At 50.1% G+C, this 18872-nt stretch overlaps 1 protein-coding gene across 2 annotated transcripts in view; it reads left to right on the top strand.

Moving 5' to 3' along the window:
- The window catches only part of LOC122922319 (nuclear receptor subfamily 1 group I member 3-like), a 33002-nt gene extending 15020 nt beyond the window's left edge, over positions 1-17982 (top strand). For both annotated transcript variants that reach the window (XM_044272890.1, XM_044272891.1), the window contains exons 2-9: positions 3481-3728; positions 4397-4527; positions 10344-10534; positions 13191-13405; positions 15396-15541; positions 15833-15949; positions 16033-16138; positions 17340-17982. In XM_044272890.1, the coding sequence (XP_044128825.1) occupies positions 3481-3728; positions 4397-4527; positions 10344-10534; positions 13191-13405; positions 15396-15541; positions 15833-15949; positions 16033-16138; positions 17340-17475 (1290 nt within the window). In that variant the 3' untranslated portion in view covers positions 17476-17982. The remainder of the gene's footprint in view (positions 1-3480; positions 3729-4396; positions 4528-10343; positions 10535-13190; positions 13406-15395; positions 15542-15832; positions 15950-16032; positions 16139-17339) is intronic.
- Positions 17983-18872: the final 890 nt, after the last annotated feature.

Genomic DNA, 18872 nt, shown 5'->3' with positions numbered 1-18872 from the left:
GCCAGAGTGTTTCCTACTTCCACCTGGCACAAGTGGTTGTTGTCTATAGTCTCTGGGGTACTGGAGGCACATAGCTTCCTGGCATATAATAAGTGTCGGTAGCCATAGTTAGTGTCCATCGGCTCACCCCGACAGGGACAATCAGCCCTTACGTTGCCAGGCTTCTGGCTCCGCCAGCAGACTATCGGAGCCGGGTCCGTAGGGGGTACAACCCAGACCCTGGGCCTGGGGTGGAGATGTCCGGGGTTTGACTGCCCCCCTCCCAAAAGAACCCCCCTGTAGATTCCTGGTAGCCTCATAGTGCTCCACCAGGTCCACCATCTTAAGGGCATTACCAGGAGACACCTGGCCGATCCAGTGCTGGAGGGAAAACGGCAAAGCCCTCTAGAATACATCAGCTAACAGACGGTCCAGCTTAGCAGTAGAACTAGGCACGTCAGGCTGCAGCCATTTTTGCAACAGGTGTAATAGATCATAATACTGAGGTCTCGCGGGTTCAGCCGGGTTAAACTCACACTGATGCCCCCTCTTGGCCCGGACCAACACATTCTTACCCAGTCTTGCCAGAATCTCACCCTTTACTGTCGGGTAATCGGCCGCTTGATCGTCCGGTAAGTCAAAATACACCTGCTGGGGTCCAGACGCCAGGAATGGAGCGACGACCTCAGCCCATTGAGCTCGGGGTAGCTTCTCCCTCACGGCCACCTTTTCGAACACCACCAGATAGGTTTTGACGTCATCCGAGGGGGTCATCTTGAGGATTGCCGCACGGACCACTTTCCGGGCATCGTGGATGCTCTGGAATGCTCCTGCTGCTTGTAAAGTCATCACATGTTGTAACAGCAGCTGGTTTGTTTCCTGCTGTTGCTTATTGGCCTCCCGCCTCTGCAGGTTAGCCTCCACAAGGGCTTTCATGACTGCTTCCATTTTGTAGGGGGCACACGGGTTGTAACCTCCCTAGTTTGATTAAGGACATTCAACCATGCCCGGAAAAAAACTAAAATATTTCGTCCTTTTACGCCAACCTCACTGCAACGCCCGCCTCCTCCACCAATTGTGGGGGTTCGCTCTGGTAGACAGGGTAAGCGGACGCAGTATAGAGGCAAAAAACTTTGTAAAGCAAAACTTCAGTGTTTATTCACACATAAGGCAAAAAGGCAAAATATAAAGGCAAACGACACTTTGCAGTCTTGATCTTAGTTCACACAATGGAAAGTCCACTTAACAAAAAATCCCCTTGCTGGCAGTTCTATCTCCAGCGGTCCACAGCAGGCTTTAGGGGGCCTGTTTCCTCAGCGTGCCGCTCTCAGCCCTCCAGCACGGCACAAAGCCTCAGATCCCCAAAACAGAGACTCAGCCTCTGAGCCCAGCTGCTTATTAAAGGACAGCCAGGTGCTGCCAAAACTCAGACCGGCATTTAAACTCTGGTCCGGTATTTGACCTCACCTGGCTGAAAACCAGCCCAGCCGCACATGTTGGGAGGAAAATACCTGCCTGTGTCACAGTACGTATCTATGCATCGGCTCCATCTTCCTGACACCCATGTAGCATTAAGGTGTTGGGGCCGTTCTGTGTTCTCCTCCATTTCCTCTGAGTGTAAAGGTATGAGGGCGCCAGGCTGTAGATGTGGGGGATCCGGTTCTGTGGTATTCTCTGCGGGCTCATAAACAGCAGGTCACAGACAGGGGACAGCGTGGCGGTATGACTGTGACCGACAATCGCACTTGAAAAATAAACATGACTGCGGAATTTCAGCTTCCATCTCATGTAGACCTCCTGTATGTGTCATACATGTAACAGTATGGACGCCGGGGCGGACTGAGAGCTCACGGGGACGACCACCTTGCCACACTCTACTGCGCCGTCACATGGCGCGCTGTCAGGTTTACAGCACATTCCTTGGTCTGCCAGATACTTGGCGCTTGTTTGCGGGGTGCAGGCTGCTGCTCGCTGGTGGTAGCCCCTCTCATGCAGGATGTACAGGGTCAATGACTGGGACCCAGGGCGGCCAACCTTCTCATCGTATATCCTACGCCGGGTGATAGAGGAGCCCTGCTATGCCCTCAGTGTGCTGAGGGGGCCCACATTGTATTATAGGGGCCCCTTATAGCATCACAGTTGGAGGGCTCACATTAGGCAGATGACTTGCGGAATCTAGACGGTGCCATCATAAAGGGGTGAAACTAATTTCTGGAGCCGCAGTTTATCTATCCAGGAGTGAGGGATTTAAATACCCAGTGCCCCAGAAAATTCCTGCAGCCGCGGGTCTGGATGGCGGTATTAATATTACATGATGGTGAAGTAGTGTTCTGGACAGCCGCCTCACGCACTCATCGTGCATGGAGGTGATAACTCAGCACATCTATCATTCATGACTTCCACAACGCTGCAAAATGCTGAGAAAGGCCCATAATCCAGAGCCTGCACTGTAATCCGGAGCCTGCATTGTAATCCAGAGCCTACGATGTAATCCAGAGCCTACAATGTAATCCGGAGCCTGCTCAGTAATCCAGAGCCTGTGCTGTAATCCAGAGTCTGCCCTGTAATCCGTAGCCTGCATTGTAATCCAGAGCCTACTATGTAATTCAGAGCCTGCCCAGAAATCCAGAGCCTGTGCTGTAATCCAGAGCCTGCCCTGTAACCCACAGCCTGCGCTGTAATCTAGACCTTGTACAGTAATCCAGAGTTTGCACAGTAATCCAGAGCCTACGATGTAATCCAGAGCCTACGATGTAATCCAGAGCCTACGATGTAATCCAGAGCCTACACTGTAATCCAGAGCCTGCACTGTAATCCAGAGCCTACGATGTAATCCAGAGCCTGCCTGGTAATCCAGAGCCTGTGCTGTAATCCAGAGCCTGCCCTGTAATCCACAGCCTGCGCTGTAATCTAGACCTTGTACAGTAATCCAGAGTTTGCACAGTAATCCAGAGCCTGCACTGTAATCCAGGGCCTACGATGTAATCCAGAGCCTACGATGTAATCCAGAGTCTACAATGTAATCCAGAGCCTGCACTGTAATCCAGAGCCTACGATGTAATCCAGAGCCTGCCTGGTAATCCAGAGCCTGTGCTGTAATCCAGAGCCTGCCCTGTAATCCACAGCCTGCACTGTAATCTAGACCTTGTACAGTAATCCAGAGCATGCGCTGTAATCAAGAGCCTGCGCTATAATCAAGAGCCTTCCCAGTAATCCAGAGCCTGTCCTGTAATCCAGAGCCTGCACTGTATTCTAGACCTTGTACAGTAATGCAGTGTTTGCACAGTAATTCAGACCTCGTATAGTAATAGTAGAGTTTTCTGATGTGCTCAATGCTTCGGAAACGGTTGGGGTTAAAGGTCCCTGTATAATGTGTCTGAACACAATGTAATTATATGATGTCAGTAACAGGGGGCGGGGCTGTGACAACCTCTCTGTTATGGGGGATTTGTGGGTTTACATTTTACTTAAAGTGACCCTTGTTCTTCTTGGACCCTCCAGATGAATAACCCGGAGCTGGACCCCCCCATGACCCAGTCAGACTGGGGCTCAGCCATGTTCTCAGTGTATGAGGAGGACAGTAACAGCAGCTGCGGGTCTCTGGGGGCGTCTGCACTGAGCCTGAAGACACCCGAGGGCGAGGACAATGACCCCGACGCCGAAGAGAAGCTGTGCGCGGTGTGCGGCGATAAGGCCAATGGCTACCACTTCCACGTCCTGACCTGCGAGGGCTGCAAGGGGTTCTTCAGGTAAAAGCCTCAGGAAACCAACCCTAAAACCTGAAGAAAAGTCTATTCAGTCGTCCGTCACAGGGAAAGCTGGGTGACAACCAATATGGCCGCTCTGTGGTGGACCCATTACATAACCAGACTGTAGCTAATCCAGATTACAGCTCCCAGTGGGGTTATCATTTATTATATTACGGTATAGTGTATTACATTATACCTGTGCTGTATTCCTGTGTATATTTATATTACACCACAGTACATTATATCTTATTACAGCACAGGATTATATGACCGCATAGTATATTACAGTATGGTATTATTATACATTACGGTATTATTTACATTCCAGTAGCCATTAGGTATTGTGCATCATTGGATTATGTATATTATATAACGGTATGTTATATGATATTACGGTAGATTACCATACAGTATGTTATATTATGTTACAGTACTATACACTATATTTTATTTATCATATTACGGTTTACTACCTTAAGGTATGGGGCATTATATTGTATTATGTATATTATCTTACAGTATGGTATACTATATTTGTATTATGTATATTATATTACGGTTTATAGGGCATTTGATTGTATTAGGTATATTGCGGTATAGCGCACTGTTTTACATCTTGATGTAACTGGTTTTCCCCAGAACATTATCCTCTTCCGTGTTTTCCTCAGACGTTCTATGACTAAAGGTCTGACCTTCACCTGTCCCTTCACCCGCTCTTGCCCGGTCAACAAAGCCAAGCGGAGAAGGTGCCAGGCCTGCCGCCTGCAGAAATGTCTGGAGGTTGGGATGAGGAAAGACAGTAAGTTCTCCAGATATCCCCTGACCTCGCTCTATACTACGGAAAAGACGAAATTCGTTCCAAATCACCCTCCCCAAGCCAGTTCCCAGAAGCCTTCCCCACCACCAAGAGGACCTGGCACATGGTGGCTCCAGCAGGGGGCAGCATGATTCTTGGGTTGTTTCTGCTTGTTGGCAATGCTGGGGTTCCTGCAGAGAGGTGGGGGGCCCCTGCAGCTGCTTTGGGGCCCTACGAAACAACACTGGTTGGCCCTTTATTAATGGTTGGTAAGGACCTGAGCAGAGGGACTGATAGCAAGTATGGGGGGAGGAGGGGGACGCAAGCACCGGGCCCTGCAGTCCTGCACATACAAAAGCCAGCAAACGTGGATCTTTGCTGCGGGGCCCCTCTCGTCTATACCCGCCACTGTTTGAGCAGGTTCATTCTGCCCACCGCCATCTGAGTTGTGCCCCTCTGTAGAGACCCCAGCTGTCTTTGGTCCTAGTTCCTCATGCGGGATCATTACCCCCATAGGAGGCTCTGATGGACGGGGCGCACGGGGGTGGCACAGGCCTGGCTCCAGGGGCAGATCTATAAGCAGCCCCCATTTATTCCTTTCATGTTATCTCAATAAACATCATCCACAAGAGCAGCAGGCGTCACGCTGCCGCCCCTGGAGAGATGGGGGGGTCCTCAGGGAGAGGGGGAGCGCGAGATCTGAGCATTAGTACGTGATTCTGCTGGTGGCTCAGCGCGGAAACGTGTGAAATATTAAACCAAGGGTTTATCCCAGGACACGTCCCGGCCCGAGGCGCGTTATATAATGGTAAGAGTATTTATAGCGCAGGCTCAGACAATCATCTGTGTGCGGAACTGACGGGAACAGGGAGAAGAAGAACAGAAGGGGTTAAATAACAGCGATGGAAGAGGTTAATAATCAAAATAATAATGATCACCTAAAAATAATAATCCGAAATATTAAGAAAATACTAAATATGAAGAAATAATAATGATGAATATTAGTAAAAATAATAATAATAAAAGTGATCGGAAAAGAAATGACAGAATAAGAATGAATATACATCCGCGTCACCGGGGGCTCCTGTCAGGGGGTCCCTGCACTAATACGCCAATCACTGCCGCCGCACCGCAGCACCTGCAGGAAACAAGACCCTGCTATCAGGCTAAGCCCCCTTATCACCGGCCCCACCAACCCGCAGCCACCGCAGCAATATCCGCCGGGCACCGTGTGAACCGATCTCAGAATCTCACCGCTCCACCAGGAATATAACAAGCAGAAATATACCAAAACAATGCAAAGAATAATGGCAAAAAAATATGAAACATATAACTATAAAAAATAAGGATGTGACAGCAACATAATAATCAGCCTAACAGTAATATAATAATTCTCTATAATCATAATGTTTTTTATTGTTATTATTATAAAAAACTAAATGCCGATACTTTTCTAAAAAAAAATGCTGAAAATAAAACTGATAATACTAGATAAATAATTAACTAAAATAAACATACCTATACAGTATACATATATATACACACAGTACATTTAGAAAGTCTTCACACCCTCAGACTATCCTCACATTCTGTTCTCTCGCTTCTTGTGCCATCAGTCCCCATCATTCTGCCTCAATCCCCCATGATGAGAAATTGAGAACAGAAGGTGAGAAATCTTTAGTAATTTTCTGAAAAGGGAAAACTGAAATATCACATTGACATAAGTCTTCGGCCCCTTTACTGGGGACACAAGTCTTCGGCCCCTTTACTCGGGTCATAAGTCTTCGGCCCCTTTACTCGGGTCATAAGTCTTCGGCCCCTTTACTCGGGTCATAAGTCTTCGGCCCCTTTACTGGGGACACAAGGCTTCGGCCCCTTTACTCGGGTCATAAGTCTTCGGCCCCTTTACTCGGGTCATAAGTCTTCGGCCCCTTTACTGGGGACACAAGGCTTCGGCCCCTTTACTCGGGTCATAAGTCTTCGGCCCCTTTACTCGGGTCATAAGTCTTCGGCCCCTTTACTCGGGTCATAAGTCTTCGGCCCCTTTACTCGGGACACAAGTCTTCGGCCCCTTTACTGGGGACACAAGTCTTCGGCCCCTTTACTCGGGTCATAAGTCTTCGGCCCCTTTACTCGGGTCATAAGTCTTCGGCCCCTTTACTCGGGACATAAGTCTTCGGCCCCTTTACTCGGGTCATAAGTCTTCGGCCCCTTTACTCGGGTCATAAGTCTTCGGCCCCTTTACTCGGGTCATAAGTCTTCGGCCCCTTTACTCGGGACATAAGTCTTCGGCCCCTTTACTCGGGACACAAGTCTTCGGCCCCTTTACTCGGGACACAAGTCTTCGGCCCCTTTACTGGGGACACAAGTCTTCGGCCCCTTTACTGGGGACACAAGTCTTCGGGCCCTTTACTGGGACATAAGTCTTCGGCCCCTTTACTGGGGAAATAAGTCTTCGGCCCCTTTACTCGGGTCATAAGTCTTCGGCCCCTTTACTCGGGACACAAGCCTTCGGCCCCTATACTGGGGACACAAGTCTTCGGCCCCTTTACTGGGGACACAAGTCTTTGGCCCCTTTACTGGGGACATAAGTCTTTGGCCCCTTTACTGGGGACATAAGTCTTTGGCCCCTTTACTGGGGACATAAGTCTTTGGCCCCTTTACTGGGGACATAAGTCTTTGGCCCCTTTACTGGGGACATAAGTCTTTGGCCCCTTTACTGGGGACATAAGTCTTTGGCCCCTTTACTGGGGACATAAGTCTTTGGCCCCTTTACTGGGGACATAAGTCTTTGGCCCCTTTACTGGGGACATAAGTCTTTGGCCCCTTTACTGGGGACATAAGTCTTTGGCCCCTTTACTGGGGACATAAGTCTTTGGCCCCTTTACTGGGGACATAAGTCTTTGGCCCCTTTACTGGGGACATAAGTCTTTGGCCCCTTTACTGGGGACATAAGTCTTTGGCCCCTTTACTGGGGACATAAGTCTTTGGCCCCTTTACTGGGGACATAAGTCTTTGGCCCCTTTACTGGGGACATAAGTCTTTGGCCCCTTTACTGGGGACATAAGTCTTTGGCCCCTTTACTGGGGACATAAGTCTTTGGCCCCTTTACTGGGGACATAAGTCTTTGGCCCCTTTACTGGGGACATAAGTCTTTGGCCCCTTTACTGGGGACATAAGTCTTTGGCCCCTTTACTGGGGACATAAGTCTTCGGCCCCTTTACTGGGGAAATAAGTCTTCGGCCCCTTTACTGGGGACATATGTCCCGAGTAAAGGGGCCGAAGACTTATGTCCCCAGTAAAGAGGCCGAAAACTTAAGTCTTCGGCCCCTTTACTCGGGTCATAAGTCTTCGGCCCCTTTACTTGGGTCATAAGTCTTCGGCCCCTTTACTCGGGTCATAAGTCTTCGGCCCCTTTACTCGGGTCATAAGTCTTCGGCCCCTTTACTCGGGTCATAAGTCTTCGGCCCCTTTACTCGGGTCATAAGTCTTCGGCCCCTTTACTCGGGTCATAAGTCTTCGGCCCCTTTACTCGGGTCATAAGTCTTCGGCCCCTTTACTGGGGACATAAGTCTTCGGCCCCTTTACTGGGGACATAAGTCTTCGGCCCCTTTAATGGGGACATAAGTCTTCGGCCCCTTTACTCGGGACATAAGTCTTCGGCCCCTTCATTCGAGACAGAAGTCTTCGGCCCCTTTACGCGGGACATACTCTGTCAGGTTGGATGGGGGCCATCGGTAGACAGCCATTTTCAGGTCTCTGCAGAGATGTTATATTGGGTTCAGGGCTCTGGCTGGGACCCTCAAGGACATTCACAGAGTTGTCCCTAAGCCGATCCTGTGTTGTCCTGGCCGTGTGCTTCAGGTCATTGTCTTGTTGGAAGGTCAAGAGCTCTGGATCAGGTCTTCATTAAGAATATCTCTGTACTTTCCACTGTAGGAATGGTATTGGAAAGGTAATGAACATGATGCTTAGAATTGAGGCCAAAAAGTTCCATCAGAGCAGAGAATCTCGTTTAGGTGCTTTACTACAAACTTTAGGAGACTTTCATGTGTCTTTTACTGAGGAGAGGTTTTTTTCTGGCTACTCCGCCATAAAGCCCAGATTGGTGGAGGCTGCAGTGATGGTTGACCTTCTGGAATCTTCTCCCATCTGCACACAGGATCTTAAGAGCTCTGACAGAGTAACCATTAGGTTCTTGGTTTCCTCTCCTACATAGGACCTTCTCCCCTGATTACTTACTTTGTGTGGTGGAAGCTCTAGGTAGAGTCCTGATTGTTCTCCTTTCATGTAAGAATTATGGAGGCCTCTGTGCTCTTGGTAACTTTCAGTGCAGTAGGTATGTTTTGTCCTCTTCTCCAGTTCTGAGCCTCCACACAATCCTGTCTCTGAGCTCTACAGGCAGGAGAAAGGGGCTGACGGCTTACGTCCAGGAGAAAGGGGCTGAAGACTTATGTCCAGGAGAAAGGGGCTGAAGGCTTATGTCCAGGAGAAAGGGGCTGAAGGCTTATGTCCAGGAGAAAGGGGCTGAAGGCTTATGTCCAGGAGAAAGGGGCTGAAGGCTTATGTCCAGGAGAAAGAGGCTGAAGGCTTATGTCCAGGAGAAAGGGGCTGAAGGCTTATGTCCGGGAGAAAGGGGCTGAAGGCTTATGTCCGGGAGAAAGGGGCTGAAGGCTTACGTCCGGGAGAAAGGGGCTGAAGGCTTACGTCCGGGAGAAAGGGGCTGAAGGCTTACGTCCGGGAGAAAGGGGCTGAAGGCTTACGTCCGGGAGAAAGGGGCTGAAGGCTTACGTCCGGGAGAAAGGGGCTGAAGGCTTACGTCCGGGAGAAAGGGGCTGAAGGCTTACGTCCGGGAGAAAGGGGCTGAAGGCTTACGTCCGGGAGAAAGGGTCTGAAGGCTTACGTCCGGGAGAAAGGGTCTGAAGGCTTACGTCCGGGAGAAAGGGGCTGAAGGCTTACGTCCGGGAGAAAGGGGCAGAAGGCTTACGTCCGGGAGAAAGGGGCTGAAGGCTTACGTCCGGGAGAAAGGGGCTGAAGGCTTACGTCCGGGAGAAAGGGGCTGAAGGCTTATGTCCGGGAGAAAGGGGCAGAAGGCTTACGTCCGGGAGAAAGGGGCTGAAGGGTTATGTCCTGGAGAAAGGGGCTGAAGGCTTACGTCCGGGAGAAAAGGGCTGAAGGCTTACGTCCGGGAGAAAGGGGCTGAAGGCTTACGTCCAGGAGAAAGGGGCAGAAGGCTTATGTCCGGGAGAAAGGGGATGAAGGGTTATGTCCAGGAGAAAGGGGCTGAAGGCTTACGTCCGGGAGAAAGGGGCTGAAGGCTTACGTCCGGGAGAAAGGGGCTGAAGGGTTATGTCCAGGAGAAAGGGGCTGAAGGCTTACATCCGGGAGAAAGGGGCTGAAGGCTTATGTCCAGGAGAAAGGGGCTAAAGGCTTACGTCCAGGAAAAGGGACTGAAGACGTACGTCCAGGAAAAAGGGGCTGAGGGCTTATGTCCAGGAGAAATGAGCTGAGGGCTTATGTCCAGGAAAAGGGGCTGAAGACGTACGTCCAGGAAAAAGGGGCTGAGGGCTTATGTCCAGGAGAAAGGGGCTGAGGGCTTATGTTTAGACCATATTTTTTTTATTTTTCAATACATTTCCAAACACTTCTAAAATACTCTTACGGTGGCTATAACTAGCAGAATGAATGAGAGGGTTGTCACAGCCACAATAAAGCAGGGGGCGGGGCTGTGACAACCTCTTAGGATAAATAGGCAGGTTGTCAGAAGTAATAGATACGTAGATGTTACTGTAGTATAAATATAGGTTTGTGATTTCTAGTGATTTTGTCGGATGAGGCCTTGATGGCGCGACGTGATCTGAGAATGAGGAAGAAGCAGGAACGTCTGCAGAGGATGCAGAAGGCGCCAGAAGTGGGATCTCTGACCGAGGAGCAGAAGCAGCAGATCTCCGTCCTCATCGAGGCTCATAGGAAACACTTCGATAATTTTGAACATTTTGTGGATTACAGGGTGAGAGGGGCTGTCTACTGAGCTGTGTATCTAATCCTATCCTGTGCGATACTGTCTGCTGAGCTGTGTATCTAATCCTGTCCTGTGTGATACAGTCTGCTGAGCTGTGTATCTAATCCTATCCTGTGTGATACAGTCTGCTGAGCTGTGTATCTAATCCTATCCTGTGTGATACTGTCTGAGCTGTGTATCTAATCCTGTCCTGTGTGATACTGACTGCTGAGCTGTGTATCTAATCCTATCCTGTGTGATACAGTCTGCTGAGCTGTGTATCTAATCCTATCCTGTGTGATACAGTCTGCTGAGCTGTGTATCTAATCCTATCCTGTGTGATACTGTCTGAGCTGTGTATCTAATCCTGTCCTGTGTGATACAGTCTGCTGAGCTGTGTATCTAATCCTATCCTGTGCGATACTGTCTGCTGAGCTGTGTATCTAATCCTATCCTGTGTGATACTGTCTGCTGAGCTGTGTATCTAATCCTATCCTGTGTGATACTGCCTGCTGAGCTGTGTATCTAATCCTATCCTGTGTGATACTGACTGCTGAGCTGTGTATCTAATCCTGTCCTGTGTGATAGTCTGCTGAGCCGTGTATCTAATCCTATCCTGTGTGATACTCCCTGCTGAGCTGTGTATCTAATCCTATCCTGTGTGATACTGCCTGCTGAGCTGTGTATCTAATCCTATCCTGTGTGATACTGTCTGCTGAGCTGTGTATCTAATCCTATCCTGTGCGATACTGTCTGCTGAGCTGTGTATCTAATCCTCTCCTGTGTGATACAGCCGGCACCTGTGTATCTAATCCTCTCCTGTGTGATACAGCCGGCAGCTGTGTATCTAATCCTGTCCTGTGTGATACAGCCGGCAGCTCTATGTATCTAATCCTGTCCTGTGTGATACAGCCGGCAGCTGTGTATCTAATCCTCTCCTGTGTGATACAGCCGGCAGCTGTGTATCTAATCCTCTCCTGTGTGATACAGCCGGCAGCTCTGTGTATCTAATCCTCTCCTGTGTGATACAGCCGGCAGCTCTGTGTATCTAATCCTCTCCTGTGTGATACAGCCGGCAGCTCTGTGTATCTAATCCTCTCCTGTGTGATACAGCCGGCAGCCGTGTATCTAATCCTGTCCTGTGTGATACAGCCGGCAGCTCTGTGTATCTAATCCTATCCTGTGTGATACAGCCGGCAGCTCTGTGTATCTAATCCTCTCCTGTGTGATACAGCCGGCAGCTCTGTGTATCTAATCCTCTCCTGTGTGATACAGCCGGCAGCTCTGTGTATCTAATTCTATCCTGTGTGATACAGCCGGCAGCTGTGTATCTAATCCTCTCCTGTGTGATACAGCCGGCAGCTGTGTATCTAATCCTCTCCTGTGTGATACAGCCGGCAGCTGTGTATCTAATCCTATCCTGTGTGATACAGCCGGCAGCTGTGTATCTAATCCTCTCCTGTGTGATACAGCCGGCAGCTGTGTATCTAATCCTCTCCTGTGTGATACAGCCGGCAGCTGTGTATCTAATCCTCTCCTGTGTGATACAGCCGGCAGCTGTGTATCTAATCCTATCCTGTGTGATACAGCCGGCAGCTGTGTATCTAATCCTCTCCTGTGTGATACAGCCGGCAGCTGTGTATCTAATCCTATCCTGTGTGATACAGCCGGCAGCTGTGTATCTAATCCTCTCCTGTGTGATACAGCCGGCAGCTGTGTATCTAATCCTCTCCTGTGTGATACAGCCGGCAGCTGTGTATCTAATCCTCTCCTGTGTGATACAGCCGGCAGCTGTGTATCTAATCCTCTCCTGTGTGATACAGCCGGCAGCTGTGTATCTAATCCTCTCCTGTGTGATACAGCCGGCAGCTGTGTATCTAATCCTATCCTGTGTGATACAGCCGGCAGCTGTGTATCTAATCCTATCCTGTGTGATACAGCCGGCAGCTGTGTATCTAATCCTCTCCTGTGTGATACAGCCGGCAGCTGTGTATCTAATCCTCTCCTGTGTGATACAGCCGACAGCTGTGTATCTAATCCTCTCCTGTGTGATACAGCCGGCAGCTGTGTATCTAATCCTATCCTGTGTGATACAGCCGGCAGCTGTGTATCTAATCCTCTCCTGTGTGATACAGCCGGCAGCTGTGTATCTAATCCTCTCCTGTGTGATACAGCCGGCAGCTGTGTGTACCGCTCTTGCAGTCGGATGGCGGTGACCCGCGGGTGTGCAGGGCGGCAGGAGGTCACCATTACCTTGATGATGGCACCTCTGACCTTTGACTGTGTGATATCGGGTACAAACCTTCACGTGTAATCTGGCAAGAACATGAAGTACTATTCGGTGCCAATCCAGGCGGGCGCGGCCAGATGGCACCGGACCGCGGACTCCACTAAGTGACTCATTAACTGGAGGTTGTGAGATAACGCGACCCTCCTCCCATAGCACACGGGCGCTCCACCTGCCATGTCACTGTGTCACTTCCCCGAGACGATGCCACAGCTATGCCCTCTGTTCCTGCACACGGGCACATTTCAGGCTTAGAGCCAGGGGCAGAGGGAGCAGCCATTTTCTTTCCTTTTCAAATAAATAGAATGTACATTAATCTTCAGGGAAAGAGCGCCATCCAGTGGCTACAAATGAATGTTATACATTTTCCCTCTCCAGCCACAGCCCATTTTAAGGGTGAACTGGGAGAACATGAGGCAGCACGGCCCATCGTCCTGCCCCCCCGCTGGTCTGGACCAGTGCCTCACATCGCCCCACCATTCGGACCTGGTCACTGCAGGAGACACTTTAATGGAGTTACCACATTTTGCAGATATGAGCACTTACATGATTCAGCAAGTCATCAAGTTCGCCAAGGAGATACCAGTTTTCCGGTGAGTCCAGGGGGTCTGCAGACGTGTTCAGTGCCGTGCATGGCCATGTAGAAGACGACAGCATGGGACACACGGCAACTGCACAGGAAGATCATAGAACTATCCTGCTGTCACTGTGTACATTACTTATCCTGTATTGTACTCCAGAGCTGCACTCACTATTCTGCTGGTGCAGTCACTGTGTACATTCATTACTTATCCTGTACTGATCCTGAGTTACATCCTGTATTATACTCCAGAGCTGCACTCACTATTCTGCTGGTGCAGTCACTGTGCACATACATTACTTATCCTGTACTGATCCTGAGTTACATCCTGTATTATACTCCAGAGCTGTACTCCCTATTCTGCTGGTGCAGTCACTGTGTACATACATTACTTATCCTGTACTGATCCTGAGTTACATCCTGTATTATACTCCAGAGCTGCACTCACTATTCTGCTGGTGCAGTCACTGTGTACATACATTACTTATCCTGTACTGATCCTGAGTTACATCCTGTATTATACTCCAGAGCTGCACTCACTATTCTGCTGGTGCAGTAACTGTGTACCTACATTACTTATCCTGTACTGATCCCAAGTTACATCCTGTATTATACTCCAGAGCTGCACTCACTATTCTGCTGGTGCAGTCACTGTGTACATACATTACTTATCCTGTACTGATCCGGAGTTACATCCTGTATTATACCCCAGAGCTGCACTCACTATTCTGCTGGTGCAGTCACTGTGTACATTCATTACTTATCCTGTACTAATCCTGAGTTACATCCTGTATTATACTCCAGAGCTGCACTCACTATTCTGCTGGTGCAGTCACTGTGTACATACATTACTTATCCTGTACTGATCCCAAGTTACATCCTGTATTATACTCCAGAGCTGCACTCACTATTCTGCTGGTGCAGTCACTGTGTACATACATTACTTATCCTGTACTGATCCTGAGTTACATCCTGTATTATACTCCAGAGCTGCACTCACTATTCTGCTGGTGCAGTCACTGTGTACATACATTACTTATCCTGTACTGATCCGGAGTTACATCCTGTATTATACCCCAGAGCTGCACTCACTATTCTGCTGGTGCAGTCACTGTGTACATTCATTACTTATCCTGTACTAATCCTGAGTTACATCCTGTATTATACTCCAGAGCTGCACTCACTATTCTGCTGGTGCAGTCACTGTGTACATACATTACTTATCCTGTACTGATCCCAAGTTACATCCTGTATTATACTCCAGAGCTGCACTCACTATTCTGCTGGTGCAGTCACTGTGTACATACATTACTTATCCTGTACTGATCCTGAGTTACATCCTGTATTATACTCCAGAGCTGCACTCACTATTCTGCTGGTGCAGTCACTGTGTACATACATTACTTATCCTGTACTGATCCTGAGTTACATCCTGTATTATACTCCAGAGCTGCACTCACTATTCTGCTGGTGCAGTCACTGTGTACATACATTACTTATCCTGTACTGATCCTGAGTCACATCCTGTATTATACTCCAGAGCTGCACTCACTATTCTGCTGGTGCAGTCACTGTGTACATACATTACTTATCCTGTACTGATCCTGAGTTACATCCTGTATTATACTCCAGAGCTGCACTCACTATTCTGCTGGTGCAGTCACTGTGTACATGCATTACTTATCCTGTACTGATCCTGAGTTACACCCTGTATTATACTCCAGAGCTGCACTCACTATTCTGCTGGTGCAGTCACTGTGTACATGCATTACTTATCCTGTACTGATCCTGAGTTACATCCTGTATTATACTCCAGAGCTGTACTCACTATTCTGCTGGTGGAGTCACTGTGTACATACATTACTTATCCTGTATTACACTCTAGAGCTGCACTCACTATTCTGCTGGTGCAGTCACTGTGTACATACATTACTTACCCTGTATTATACTCCAGAGCTGCGCTCACGATTCTGCTGGTCCTTACGCTACTTCTCTCCTACCAGCGCTCTGTCCATAGACGATCAGATCTCGCTGCTGAAGGGCTCTACCATGGAGGTCTCACATTTGCAGTTTAATACGGTCTTTAACCTGGAGACGAAGATCTGGGAGTGCGGCCGCCATAAGCTGAGTATAGAGCACGGCCTGTTGAGTAAGTATAAGCCAACTGAAGGGGCACCCGTCATATGCCACCCCATTAGGGGCATCAAATGTACATATGATCACATTCACTGACAGCAAGCTGAGATCTTGAAAATAGTGAGTAATACAAAACCTATTGAAATTATAAATGGAGAGGTCCTTTAAGACAACTTACCCCCACATGGTGGGGCCCGTGCTGCCCACGCACAACCCCTTTAAGAGTAGGAGACTTACAGACTGTGGGTAGTCAGTACTTTGGGGTAGAGGCGACTTCTCCATCTGTCCCGTTTCTCGCACTCAGCCGGATTCCAGCGCATGTACTTGGAGCCGCTACTGAAATTCCACATCGGCCTCCGCAACCTGAAGCTGCACGAGTCTGAATACGTCCTGATGGAGGCGCTGGCGCTCTTCTCCCCAGGTACGACCAGCAGGGCCCTGACATTCTGAGGATGGCGAGGGGCCCAGGGGTCACACCCTGTTATAACCACCATCTCTCCACAGACCGGCCGGGCGTCATCGAGCACACCCACATCGATAAGATCCAGGAGATGATGGCCATGACCCTGAAATGTTACATCGATTACCACCACCCACTTCCAGGCAGCCGGTAACACCCGCATGTGGGAGGAGCCTAATTATACAGACACTGCATACGAAGTAGAGGAGGGGGTAAACCTGCGTCCTAGTGCCCACTCTGCCCAGTGGCTGCAGGTCTGAGCCAGCTGTGCCCCCGTAATGTTACCAGTCACAGGCAGCGCGGCCCCGTAATGTTACCAGTCATAGGCAGAGCGCCCACGTAATGTTACCAGTCACAGGCAGCGCCCCCCCGTAATGTTACCAGTCACAGGCTGCGCCCCTGTAATGTTACCAGTCACAGGCAGCGCCCCCCGTAATGTTACCAGTCACAGGCAGCGCGCCCCCGTAATGTTACCAGTCACAGGCAGCACTCCCGGTAATGTTACCAGTCACAGGCAGCGCGCCCCCGTAATGTTTCCAGTCACAGGCAGCGCGCCCCCGTAATGTTACCAGTCACAGGCAGCGCGCCCCCGTAATGTTACCAGTCACAGGCAGCGCGCCCCCGTAATGTTACCAGTCACAGGCAGCGCGCCCCCGTAATGTTACCAGTCACAGGCAGCGCGCCCCCGTAATGTTATCAGTCACAGGCAGCGCGCCCCCGTAATGTTACCAGTCACAGGCAGCGCGCCCCCGTAATGTTACCAGTCACAGGCAGCGCGCCCCCGTAATGTTACCAGTCACAGGCAGAGCCCCCGTAATGTTACCAGTCACAGGCAGAGCCCCCGTAATGTTACCAGTCACAGGCAGAGCCCCCGTAATGTTACCAGTCACATGCAGCGCGCCCACGTACTGTTACCAGTCACAGGCAGCACACCCGGTAATGTTACCAGTCACAGGCAGTGCGCCCACGTAATGTTACCAGTCACAGGCAGCGCGCCCACGTAATGTTACCAGTCACAGGCAGCGCGCCCCCGTAATGTTACCAGTCACAGGCAGCGCGCCCCCGTAATGTTACCAGTCACAGGCAGCACCCCCCCCGTAATGTTACCAGTCACAGGCAGCACCCCCCCCGTAATGTTACCAGTCACAGGCAGTGCGCCCCCGTAATGTTACCAGTCACAGGCAGCGCGCCCCCGTAATGTTACCAGTCACAGGCAGCGCGCCCCCGTAATGTTACCAGTCACAGGCTTCTGCCTCCAGCCGTTTCATACTTGCATCCGATTCAGGAAAAGCTGGGCTATTATAAGGTGGGCGGGGCTTGACTAACATTTCTCGCTGGCCCCTCCCTACAGATTCTTGTTCGCCAAGCTGCTCTCCATGTTGGCCGAACTGCGCACCTTGAATGAGGAGAACGCCAAACAGATGGTTCACATTCAGAACGTGATGGAGGACGCCATGACGCCGCTGATGAAGGAGATATTCAGCTGACGAAACGGGAACTGATTGCGTGGCGCACAAGGCACCGCTGCGTCGCCCTCATTCTTGGATGACGGTCCATAGGGGGAGGGGTACTGCAACGCCAAGATGGCGGCTCGACATTCAGTATTATCATGTTGCTACCCCCTGTATTTCGGTAGTTTCGGTGACTTCTCAATATGACATGACCTTCAGTCAAGTGCTCTCTGCTATCAGCCACTGGGCGCTGATGGACGCCATTTCCCAGTGGAAGAGACCTCTTACCGGCCCCGTCAGGGAAGGACGCCTCCCTGTATACTGTGATTGGGCCATTCAGACAAATCCATGGATCCCGATCAATCAGATCTGCCGGACCAGCTGCTGCAGCGCACAATATGAGTACATGTAGCACTCTATGGGCACCCGGTGCCATGGACGTCCCAAAGAACAAGCCACTACTGCCCGGCGTGGAACATGTCTGCATTTTGTTGTAAAACGTGTGAAGCTTTTACTAAAAAATAAAATATATATAGATAGATATATAAATCGCACCGTATAATAACTTGTATCATCATCACAGATCCGCCCCTTAAAACAAGACCACGCCCACCGCCAGCATTGGCGATACCGGTATTATACACCAGACATGGGTCACAAGATGGGAAAATGATAATCTGCTGCCATCTGGTGGCTGTTTGGACGTACTACACCACAAATGTTATATAATAGATGCCCTGCAGCTGCTATAGCTCCCCCTCTGTCTACAGCCCTGTAAGAACAATCATTTCACATACAAGCTCTTCAGCACCTAGGAAAGCTGAGTGACAATAATAAATACCACTGATCACACAACGTACTGTACCCCGAGTGTCAGTATCCTCTACCCCCAGTGTCGGCGTCATTACCCTGTACCCCCAGTGTCATTATCCTGTGCCCCCCAGTGTCATTATCCTGTGCCCCCCAGTGTCATTATCCTGTGCCCCCCAGTGTCATTATCCTGTGCCCCCAGTGTCATTATCCTGTACCTCCAGTGTCATTATCCTGTGCCTCCAGTGTCATTATCCTGTGCCCCCAGTGTCATTACCCTGTGCCCCCAGTGTCAGCGTCATTATCCTGTACCCCAGTGTCAGCGTCATTATCCTGTACCCCCAGTGTCAGCGTCATTATCCTGTGCCCCCCAGTGTCATTATCCTGTGCCCCCCAGTGTCATTATCCTGTACCCCCAGTGTCAGCGTCATTATCCTGTACCCCCAGTGTCATTATCCTGTGCCCCCAGTGTCATTATCCTGTGCCCCCAGTGTCAGCGTCATTACCCTGTGCCCCCAGTGTCAGCGTCATTACCCTGTGCCCCCAGTGTCAGCGTCATTACCCTGTGCCCCCAGTGTCAGCGTCATTACCCTGTGCCCCCAGTGTCAGCGTCATTACCCTGT

This window comes from Bufo gargarizans, unplaced genomic scaffold, assembly GCF_014858855.1.
Source record: "Bufo gargarizans isolate SCDJY-AF-19 unplaced genomic scaffold, ASM1485885v1 fragScaff_scaffold_187_pilon, whole genome shotgun sequence".
NCBI classification, from domain to species: domain Eukaryota; kingdom Metazoa; phylum Chordata; class Amphibia; order Anura; family Bufonidae; genus Bufo; species Bufo gargarizans.
This window is presented reverse-complemented; position numbering and strand designations above follow the sequence as displayed.